This window comes from Lepisosteus oculatus, chromosome 7 (genome assembly GCF_040954835.1).
Source record: "Lepisosteus oculatus isolate fLepOcu1 chromosome 7, fLepOcu1.hap2, whole genome shotgun sequence".
In the NCBI taxonomy this organism is placed as follows: Eukaryota; Metazoa; Chordata; class Actinopteri; order Semionotiformes; family Lepisosteidae; genus Lepisosteus; species Lepisosteus oculatus.
In genome coordinates, this window is record NC_090702.1 from 11,257,549 (window position 1) to 11,269,649 (window position 12,101).

A 12,101-nucleotide genomic window follows, 5' to 3' on the forward strand; every position below is an offset into this window, starting at 1 on the left:
CCCAAGAAATATAAATCTTAACGGGTAGAAAGCTATGCTGAAAGTTTATTAAGATACTTAGAAGACAAAGATACTGTATCAATTTATGTTGCATTAGCCTGATTATGATTAAAAAACACATATAATTAAACACGCATTTGCGATTTAAATCAGAACACGATTTAAATCAATATAAATGTTTATATTGTAACGCATACTGTCCAGCCTCCATTTCTCTATAAAAATTTACTCTGTTGCACACACACACACACAATAGAAGCAGGAAGCAGAAGCAGGGACCGTTGTCAGAAGGGAAGAAGGTGACTATTCATTGTTATCAAAAATGACTTAGAATCGATCATGTTGCGATATTTTGAAATATAAAAGTCAATTGATTGTCCATAATATCGCTATTCTATTTTTTCGAAGAAATGTTTGTTAAAAGAAAAGTCCAGCACCAGCTGGATTCGAACACACAACCTGTCAGTTGTTAGTCAGGCACATAGACCAGTAGGCTACAAGACAACTCGCATGAATGGGGAGGCGAAACAGCCCTACACAGCCCTGTCGCAGTAAACGAATATAATCATATCGTTATTAAATTCTTTAGATACGCGATTCCATATTATATTGGCAGAAAAGCTTAAAACTACCACTTTTTCTCACGCTATTTTACATGCTAGTTAAATTTAATTTATTTATATATTATATATTTATATTTCTGACCAAGGGAAACGTCTCATTTTTTCAAAGAAATGTTTGTTTGTTGATTGTTATCAAAAATGACTTAGAATCGATCATGTTGTGATATTTTGAAATATAAAAGTCAATTGATTGTCCATAATATCGCTATTCTATTTTTTCGAAGAAATGTTTGTTAAAAGAAAAGTCCAGCACCAGCTAGATTCGAACCCACAACCTGCGAGTTGTTAATCAGGCACATAGACCAGTAGGCTACAGGACAACTCACATGAACAGGGAGGCGAAACAGCGCTACACAGCCCTGTCGCAGTACACAAATATAATCATACCATTATTAAATTCTTTAGATACGCGATTCCATATTATATTCCCTATTAATCAAATTCTAAAAGTATGCTTGTTGACTCCGGTATCACGTTAGTTAAAGACTTCGAAGCTTAAAATGTTTAGGGAGAAATGGAATACTGGTGTGTATTTTTTCTTTAAAGTACCAAGACCAGCTATATACTGTATGTTTATGTTCCAAAATTAATATCGTTTATGGCCTTCACACGCGTTACAGTATGTTCCTAGTCTTTTTATTCTCAGCTACTAAGATTTCCCTTCAGTGGTGAAATTCAATATCTACAACGGGCACAGTAAAGACATTTACTGTAAGTCTTTCTACGACAGACCAACGGACCACGAGTACCCCTGTCGGTCAACCAATCATGCACCACGGTACCCTGCGTCATCTGGCGTCATGATACGCGACACCGCAGCCAATTACCTGCGGTACGTGTCTGTACCGCTCACTTTGAATGGCTGCATCTGTATCTTAAATTGATCAGGTACAATGCCTGAGGCAAGGGATGTGTTCCTTATATTATATTAATTATAGGTCCTACCAGTACTTTGAGGGAATCTTTCACTAGCCAAGTGAGGATGGAATCTAGTTGACAAATGGTTGACTTTGTCTTAATAATTAATTTCTTGAGTTCTTGTTCATGAACTAACTGAAAAACACTAAAGAGGTGCGATTATTGTGTCTGTACCAGACTTCTTTGTTGCTTATTTGATTGTGATTGAAGTCTGATTCTGTTAATTGTATCGTAAAAGAAGTTCATGAAATCGTCACTACTAAAACTAGATGGTACTATAGAATCGGTTTTATTTGTAAGATTAGCTATTGTCTTAAATAGGTAGCGAGGGTTATTTTTATTAGTAGTAGTAAGTAGTATTCTGAGTAGTAAGTAGTAAGAATAGTAAGCTGAACGAACGCTATATAGGGCTTTCTTATATTGTTGCAGGCTATCAGTCCATGCCGACTTGAATAATTGCAAACCAGTTGACCTTCATTTGCGCTCTAGTTTGCGGCACTCCTGTTTAAGGGAATGTGTGTGATCATTATACCATGGAGAGTGTCTAGTGGTTTTGACTACCTTAGCATTAACGGGGCAATTTCATCAAGGGCCTGTCTGACCACTGTATTATAGTTATGTGTGAATTCGTGAACATTATACTGGAAATGAAGCTAGCATTGTTCATCGTGTTCATAACATTTAATTAAGTACCCCTGTTGATGTGTCGTGTTATGATAGTCTTGTCCTTGGCAGCTATCAAGGGCAGTTGAATCTCAGAAGTAATTAAAGAGTGGTCAGAAAAAGAGTTATTGATGGAATGGACTAGTACATGATGAATATCAGCACTATGAGTGATAATTAAGTCTAGTGTATGATTGTATACATGTGTTAGTCTTGCTGACTACAATCTACAGAGTCAAGGAGAGACAATACATTTTTACTGAAGGTGTCTGTCTGTATGTCCATATGTATATTAAAGTTGACTAATATTACAACTTTGATTAATGACTTAATCACCAAATTCACAATGCATATGGTCCTGGGGGTCTGTACAATAAAAGAATGTAGATGATCCGGGTGCTATTTTAAGAAGCACTGCTTCAGATGTGTGAAAGTCATTAATAGTTTTGAATTCAATTCTCAGAGACTCGCTGATGATGGTTGCTAGGCCATCTCCACGGCCTGAGCAACAAGCTTTCTGTAAAAAAGTATAGCCATTAGGTGAGGCTTCAACTAAAGGAATAGTGTCAGTGGGTCTAAGCCAGGTTTCTGTTAGTAGGCACAGGTCAGGTCAAGCACCATATCATTAACCAGAACTGATTTGTTGCCTAGTGAGTGAACATTTAATAGTGAGCATTTTATGGCAGTTTCATGTTTTAACTGATTTAGCTTTACCAGTGGAATGGAGATTAAATCCAGCTTGAAGAGCTCGCAGTGGCTCCAGTGACAGCTGGTTCAGCTGGTTAACCAAATGCAGTTAATTTTTAACTGTAATGAGCAGCAGGTGACAAAACCCTCTCTTAAACATAAATTATTGTTTTTTATTATCTAACATTCCCCCTACAGCATTTCTGTTTTCCCAAACAGTGAGTTGTGTGCTTTAATTAGTATTGTGTTCTATGGTTCGCCAAGGGGGATCACAGAGAGAAGGCACTGGAATTTTAATTTGCAGGGATGGGTGTTTAGAATATTAGATACCAGAGGTCTTTCCACAAAATCAAACTGTCATCAGAGGTGGAAAACATCCTGAAGGATTTGTTAGAAAACCTATTCTGCTAAAACTCTGAAAATCCCACATCCAGACTTATCAAAAGTATGATTTAAAAGCATCTTTAAAAATTAATATCACTCAACATCTTATATCCTTCTGGGGAAGGCCCCTATCATCAGGATAAATGGCTTTCTGGTAACGGATGGACAAACCCCTGAACCATAAAATGTTATGGCAGGATACGAAACAGTTAATGCAAGAAAACTCTCAAATGTTTCTGAGTTGAAGCTGTTTCTCGTGAAGGAATACATCCAAATTTCCTAACCTCATCAATCATCAATTACAGGAAGTGTTTGGTGGCAGTTACTGCAGCTTAAGATGGTGCAACCTCTTACTGAATCAAAGGAGGTGTTAATTTTTTCACACAGTTACTTAGGATGTTGGTTGACCTTTGTTACAAAATAAATGAAACAAGCACCAAACTTTGGTGTTGGTTTACGTAGACTCCTTTTACCGTACACTAGGACCCACATCTGATACCATTCAGTGGCAAAAATCTTCAAAAATTCAGAAAATCGGAAAGGGTGCAAATACTTTTTAAGAGAACTGTAGCGAAATGTGTGGAATTTAAATCCAAGGAAGTTATGCTTAAGATCTACAATTCATTAGAAAGACCTCATCTAGAACATTGTGTTCAGTTTTGGTCACCATACCATAGAAAAAATATTATAGCCTTAACCAGACTTCAAAGAAAAGAAATGAAAATGATTCCTGGTCTTGAGTTATTGTCATATACGGATAGATTGCAGGAACTAAATCTCTTCAAGTTCAACCAAGGGAACTATTTCCCACTCAGTAGTGAACCAAGGACAATTGGAAACTTAAGGGAAAATAATTTAGAAGAGAACTGGAAAAGTCTTCCCAGCCAGGTGGTTGAGTCCTAAATTCTGTCCTAAAAACCTTTTTAAAGTCCTAAAACCTTTTTAAAATGGCTGGATAACTGGATAAAATTTTCAATTAGATTCCTAAAGAGCAAGATGGTCCAAATGGTCCCTTGTCATTTAATTTATTTTATTAATTTACTTTATTAATTAATTTGTTTGCCACAGTAAGGAGTTTGAATACTTTGCAGTTATGACTTTTCAATATTTGAAAAATGTACTTTTTGTATTTGCCTTGCATGTGAAGAGTAGGTTGTGTATATGAAAAAAAATATTTTAAAAAATAATATAAAGTGTCATGATTGTAGTTTTTAACCAACAAAATGTGAAAACTTTGAAATAATATTTTTGCAAGACACAGTATAGGGGAAAATACAAATTTCTCATTTCCAAGTGTACAATACTTAGCTCTATAAAAGGAGCAAAATACAAGGGAGAAAACTGTAGAAGAATATGTCTTCAGGAACTATTATTTTATTCAGAAGAAATGTGGATGAATTAATTAAAATCACTCTTAAAAGTACTGGTACAACATTAATGCAATATGTAGAACAGCTATTTAGTTCAACAATTATATTAGCAATATTAATACAACAGAGAAAAGACCTAAGGAGCAAATTTCTCATCTTGTTTTTAAAAACGTTTTAACACAAAGTTTCAAAAAGTAGAGCATGCAGAATTAACTATGTCTCTAAATAAGAATAGCTTTGTGAGTGATGATTCCTGTTCCTGCATCTAACAAACATTCTTGTGAAAGGAAGTACTGGAAAAGGCTAGCTTAACTAAGACCAATCTGCAGAAATGCAATTCCATACTGCAACCAATATGTAATACCAAGTATATATTTGGCTCCTTAAGGATATAAGTCCTTGTCTGAATATCACACCATAAAGAGACAATGACATTGTCTTCAATGATACACCAGAGCAACATACAACAATCATGTCTCTTGTGAGACATTTATATCAAGCCTTTCTCACATCAATGAATGGATCATTTCCCCCTCTTCAGAAAAAGCTTAGTTGCTCCTGTAAAGCACAGGCTATTTTTCTCTGGTTCATTTTCAAATCTTTTGTAGGATATAGTACTTTGCATTTTTCCGCTTAGTTGTATTAGACTATACTGGTTATTTTGGTTACAATGAACTGTGAAAAACACATTAAAAGTCAACCCTATCATTTGTGGGATTCCAGTTGGAATTGTTTGTTCCAGCCCCTAGCTGATTAGGACTTTGTAGAAAAGCACTGCATTGTCATGTTCAATACACTGAGAACTGAAGTATTGGACAGCATGAAGATCCTGAGATGTTGGAGGTAGCTGCAGAGAATTGCAAACTACAATCTAATAACTATATTAAGTCCTAAAATTAAAAGTTTTATCTTGTTTTTGCTAGACTGCTTCAATATAAGAACATTAAGAAAAGAATGCCCAAAGACTTGAAGCCTATGTTGAATTCCACACTTCTGAAATACAGTACTATTTATGGATTCCTGCTCCAGTTCTAGCAAGAAAGCTTAAACGTGTTATAAAACTTTAAAACAGTTGTATTTGTGATCCAATTTTATTTTCTTTATATAGGTTACCATTGAGTCATATTAGTTACAAAGCTTATGGTTTACTTTTACAACAGTGTTGATGATACAAAATTGTACAAGTGTGCAAAGCCTGGTGACAATACCCCAATATCAGTCTTCCGTGAGTGTATTACCGACATTTACGAAACTAAACTCTGTGAAGATACAGTATCTTGATTGACTAGGTACACAACAGAAATATAATTAGCTAAAAATGGTTTCTTAACAGCCAATATAAAATCCAAAGGAATCTGGGAAACATTTTTTGAGCCACACATTTCTCTGTCCTAATCCATGATTTCAGATTGAACCATAATGCTCTTTTTTCAGGATATACAACACAAGCATTATTTGGCTACTGCTTACACAAAATTCTGCCACAAGGGTCTTTACTAGGATAAGTGAACACATACAACTCCTGGCAGGCAAAGCCAAATGCTCTAACTGGAGCCAGTTTCAACATACTATTTTATGCCTAATAAACGTTTCCTTCTGTCGATGAATGGTTTCTTTCTAGCAACACAGATGGTGAATCACTTCATTCTACTATTACTGAACACCATCTTTCAACTATTTCCTGGCGATATTTGAGACATTTATTTGCATATTTGTGCTTGTCTGAACATATCGGACATTTCTTAGCAAGGAACAAACTTAAATCCTTTTCATGTAAGATGTCTGGATTTTTCAATAGTCACAATCATTATAAGACATTTCCAAAGCACAAAGAATGTAAACACTAACTCTCATGCACATAATTGCAAAAGCTTGAATCAATGAGACATTGGTACTCATCTGCAGCCATGAAAAATGGAAAAAGTATAGTGAAATGCCAATAAGAGTATCACTTTGTCTTTCTACATAAATCATTCATCAATAATTCTGGATAGTTAATTTTGAGTATCTAAATACCACAACATTAATTTAATATGCAACTTGGAAATAACTGTCTCTCTGGTTCCAAACAATTCATAACAATAAAGCTATACCAAGTGCTTGATTCTTATTGGAAAGCAAAATAATACAATTTAAAAAATACATTGAAATGCTGTATATGGTATATTATTTCAACATATGATTTTATTTTTCAAGATAGACTCTTCAAGCCAATAAACAAAGAAAAAGGTTGACAGGAAAGGTCAGCAAGCTGCCAATTAAACTACGCAGCAGTCTATATATACATTCAAGTCTCAATTGGTTTGAACCTGCATTACCTTTACCAACAAATACGCTCATTATATACCAACACCTTTCAAACAATATAAATTCAAAACCTAAGATTAAGTTGCACATACACATGCAAAATATGGACTTTAGACTGATTTCTCACTTCATTACAAAAATACTATTTTAGATTTTAGTACATTTACACAATTTTTCTGTGGCACCTATTCTACAAATTGTTACTGCAGTCAGAAACTTTAACATTTGACAATTTAAAAATATCAAGGTTCAGTAGTATGTTCATGAGATTTCAAAAACACATTTTAAGCTCCTTTAAAGCTATTTACCAACTCTAACAGCAATGCTTTTGTGGTTTAACCAAAAAACAAAACCAGTCAGCATTTCAGTCAGTCATACCTAAGTCCCTTAGCCAGGTTAGATAAAGCCCAGTACCAAAATAACAGTCAAGGATGATAAACGGGAATTTAACATGATTCATCTAGTGGAAAGAATTAATGTAAAAAATATGGTAGAACAGCTATAGATGTACTGTAGCTAATGCTACTGAAATTGAAATAGCAGGACTATTAATTTGGTGTTCATAATGTACAATTTTTTGTAACAGTGGCATGTCTCGTTGCATTAAAAAAAAAAACAACAATAAACATAAGTACTGATAAACAGGAATTTTAGTACCTAAATGTAGGGTGAAACATTAGAAGTCTCCAATGACAGATTTTTTAAATTGAAAATGACATAAATTTGCCCATGCTCTCACAAAAGGAACTTCTATGCTCTTAACTACAAACAAGGGAAAGTCATCTGAGTCTAATTAAAGATGCCTTTTCATGCAAAAATGCAAAATGATGGTTAAGTGAGTGATGGCTCCTGATTCTTGAGTACTGGAAAGATCTGCACCAATTCACTCCTCAGTGGAAAAAAAAAATAGATTAAAGGAGTGTTGAAAAGGAAGCAATCGGGATTTAAGGCAGCCACAACCTGGAACTGATTTTGTTTACGTGTGCAATAGCACATAATTGTCTTCATGTAGTAATGTCTCCTCCACTGCTGGAACTTTGTGCTGTTGATGTCTGTGGCTGTACAGGCATGGCTTCCAGTTCAGACTCACGGACAAAGATCACTGCATCACCACTGACATTGATTAGGCACTGAGCCTAAGGGGGAAAAAAACAAATGCAAAAATAGTTAATGAATGTGTGAGTATAGCAATGCCTCACACTATTACGCTTCTATTATCGTTATTTCATCATAGCGTTCATTGACCTAGCCATTATTTAAATTACGACAAATACACTTGCATTAAAAGCTAAATGTCTGTCTGCCTGTGATGCACATACAGTACAGGTAGAAACTGAGTTGTGCATCCTGCATCTATTTGCACTAAATTAAAGTTTAGTAAGTAGTAAATGAGGCAGTTGTATATTAAATAAAAAGCCAAACAGCTTTAAAATCAGTACAGTTTAAAAATCCAGCAGCAATACCTGATTCTTGTTTGGATTCTCCATGAAAACACACTCCTTCATGATGTAAGAGACCACAGCATTTCCACCCAGTGCTGCGACATGGGCTCTGACCATTGCAAATACCTCAGCAATGAATGCATGAAGAAAGCCACTGACACCACCCTCCTGCATAAAAACAAACATCAAATCTTAACCGACATACAGAATCTGTGAAGCACACAAATCACAGAAAATAAATATATTTGTTTTGCACTGAGGTCTTCTAGGCCCATGGCTGGGCATGATGGTTATCACTCAAAAATACTCAAAAAAGTCTAAGTCTGAGTCTCTGCAAGATGCATGACAATGGACCTTGGAATGAAAATATTAAATGTTTCAGTTACATGAATGAACAGATCACCATGACCGTGTTTTCTATTTTTCTAGGTTTTTAAAAACAAAACATTTCACAAATCTATCTAAAGAACACCACTGGCAATGGACAATCAATCAGTTTTAATTTTAACAAACCAAGACAAAAACAGAGAAGCATTATTTACTGTGACAGGCCTATTTTGACCAATCACTACATTCAGCAGAAGATGCAAAGGCAAGAAAACATTTTATGCAACATTTTTCTAAGAAAAACTAAAATCACATATTTAGCATTATTTTATCCATCCATTTTCTAACCATGGTATCCAATACAGTGAAAAGGGGGAGCCAGAGCCTATCCCGGCTAGAAACGATACACCCTGGACAGGACGCTAGTATATCTCGGGGCACACACAAAAACAAAGGTGCACACTCACAGGGCCAGTTTTCACAGAAGCTACAGTAATTAACCTTCATGTATGTCTTTGGACTGTGGGAAGAAATCTGAAGCACCCAGGCAAACTCCGTGTGTACACGGGAAGAACATAGAATTTCCACACACGTAGCACACCAGCTCCAGAACTGAACCCAGGGCCCCAACTCTGCAAGGCAGACTCTGTGCTGCGTTATCTTATATCATTTGGAAATGTATTGTCATTTGGAAAAAAAAACCTTCAAAATTTATTTTATTTTCATTTGGAAAGAAACAACTATGTGGGCAGTTTTTATACCTAACTGGTGTCTAGCTCCACACCTTTAAGTCCCTGAGGACTATATCTGCCTATGTCTGTTACATTGTTGCTCACCTCCCGCAACGATGTGGTTTCTCGGATGAAGAACATATTAATGATGCCAACGTATTTGATTATTTTTGCACCAGGGATGAAAGAGAGCGGAGTCATTTTGACAACAGTGACAGTACAGCCTGCGGATGACGTAGTAGAACGAAGACGTGAGTGACCTTCAGCCAGAGGACTGGCTTTTTCAAGTGAAGAAGCTAGAAAGAGGTAAGAATAAACAGAAAAGATAGTGGATTTAGTAGAATGAATTTCCAACACAGGAGAGATGAATACAATGAAATACATAATACGCAGACAAGAATTCACTGTGTATCAGAGTAGTTGTATGATGGCATTCAGCAATCTTTGAAGCTTCAGCGATGTAACATCAAGCATGGCCTGCCATGAAGGAAAATGTAATCATGCACTGCATGCAGTAAATAGAAAAAAAGATTGAAATAAATGATTTGCCAGAAAAGAGGACAACAGGCCACGGTTTACCAACAATAATCAGACAATGAAGACAAAGAAACACAAAAAAGTTGTCTGCTGAAGAAAGGTTCTTGGAGCAAGAGTGTGAAAGATGTTACATTTGTTAAAATGTAACCTCTTAATTATTTTTAGCAAATCGATTTTTGCCCACAACAGATCAACAGGCTTTTAGCAAAATTAACAGGACGTGGATTGTTTTTTTTCTTAAATAATTTTAGATTACTTTTATTCTGCCTCATTACACATTCATGTAATCAAAACATTTTGTCACCATTACTCCACAGAGGAGAACCTGAAGGAGTGCATTCCTCAGCTTTCACACTCTGAAATCAGCTGTGCTTGATCTGCAATGCCATTTCTGGGCAGCAAAGTCCACCCTGTCACCACTGAGGGGTCACAGGTACCGCTCAGATTGTCACCATAGTCAGCTAGAAGCATTTTTTCCTACTTGTCTTAATTGATCCTCGTCTTATGGTCTGAGCTTTCAGTTTAATGAGCTCTATCCAGGTGCTGCATCTGTCTGCAAAGGAACTGTAATCAACTGAGGTGGCTGAAAACACACAGACAGAAAAAAAAGACAAAGAAAAAAGAAAATATGGATGACGTCTGTTGCTTCAGTGCTTCTCTGATGAATCAATAATCTGTGAAAAAAAGAATTAAAGCACCCTCTTCCAATGAATTAGAATGAGCCAAAGCAGAAATAACTAACCTCTTTGAGCACCAGGGACTGTGTGCATGCCTGTGGACTCCTGAAGTCCTAACAAGACCAAAAAAATCAATTACAAGATGCAGTCATTCAGTGACACTGCTGCATGTCTCAAAGCCTGTCTGTATAATTCCTATGGGAATAATGATGAATTCCCAATATTGAAATTTGCAAGTCAATATGCAACCCAATTACTAACCATAGACTGTCATTGGGAAGACTACCTCACGGAAAAGGACAGTTTAGCATTACCAATCAAACGTCACATCTTTGGAATACAACATACAAATTCTGTAAAGTTTAAATCAAATCTTTGAACTATGAAGCAGCATTGCTACCACCATGCTACCTTAACTGCAACAGACATTAGTCTACTACTAATTATTAATTGTTTAAAAAAGAAATACAGATGAAAGATGCATCATAAATATTGATGAAGGAGGTCCACTGTGCAAAACCATTCACTTCTGTTTCTGGGTAATTGCTAGAGTCACTCAGGATACCCCTGTGTCCCAGACCCCTGGGTAATATGAGAAACTGGATTTGAAAGTGTAGCAGATTATGTTCTAAACTTTTAAAGTTCAAAACACACCCATCCAAAATTTCCCTTTAAAATTAATCAGATAAAAGATGTTCATGCTTGTATATTATAAGAACATGTCACTGTACTTAAGTAAAAAGTATTACAAAAAACACCACTGATCAGGAAAGAAATCAGATATAAACTCATAGAACAATAACTCATCAAATACAGATGGGTTAAACTATCTTTTCAGCACTGAACAAGGAAGAAAATAAAGAGATTTGAAAACTACCCTTCCACTTTCCTGAAGTAGATTCCCTAAGATCCTTCAAAGAACATCTGAATCCTCTTGGATTATTTAACAACCAAACAAGCAAGATGGGTTAAATAGTCTTTTCTTCAATTAGTTTTCTGTTATGATAGCAGCTTAGGTTGCTATGGTCCAGTAATTTACATTTGGTACATTCATTTTCAAGGAAAAAAGTGACATCTGTTGGCAGCAAAAAGGACATTTCCCCTAAATTACTTTAGGCATGTTATGTATGCTATTTTCAGCAGTCCTTCTGAATGCAGTTTACTTCAAACATGCTGAACTGATTTCCAAGCAGCTTAAATAAGGATTGCATGTATTGTTAGTGTGATTACTTCTACTACATGCAGTGAATGTACAGTAAAGAACTGTGAGGTTCTACGTACCTGTGCTTTTCCCGGGTGAGAAGGGGTTTGCACATGGGGAGTCGGAACACAGCTCTAATGGAAATTGGAGTTGTTCCTCATTTTCACTTATCACTTTAAAAATAAAAAACAAGTAACATTATCTAACATAATACATAAGTTCCATTCCTACAAA

At 35.7% G+C, this 12,101-nt stretch overlaps 1 protein-coding gene across 10 annotated transcripts in view; it reads right to left on the minus strand.

Moving 5' to 3' along the window:
• Nucleotides 1-4,631: 4,631 nt before the first annotated feature.
• The window catches only part of c2cd5 (C2 calcium dependent domain containing 5), a 39,217-nt gene continuing 31,747 nt past the window's right edge, over nucleotides 4,632-12,101 (minus strand). For 8 of the 10 annotated variants that reach the window (XM_015353205.2, XM_006633755.3, XM_015353208.2 and 5 more), the window contains 6 exons: nucleotides 11,948-12,040; nucleotides 10,732-10,779; nucleotides 10,471-10,572; nucleotides 9,558-9,748; nucleotides 8,416-8,562; nucleotides 4,632-8,088 (listed from right to left, as the gene is read on the minus strand). In XM_015353205.2, the coding sequence (XP_015208691.1) occupies nucleotides 7,957-8,088; nucleotides 8,416-8,562; nucleotides 9,558-9,748; nucleotides 10,471-10,572; nucleotides 10,732-10,779; nucleotides 11,948-12,040 (713 nt within the window). In that variant the 3' untranslated portion in view covers nucleotides 4,632-7,956. The remainder of the gene's footprint in view (nucleotides 8,089-8,415; nucleotides 8,563-9,557; nucleotides 9,749-10,470; nucleotides 10,573-10,731; nucleotides 10,780-11,947; nucleotides 12,041-12,101) is intronic. The other 2 variants (XM_069192158.1, XM_015353207.2) reach the window with 1 other exon arrangement.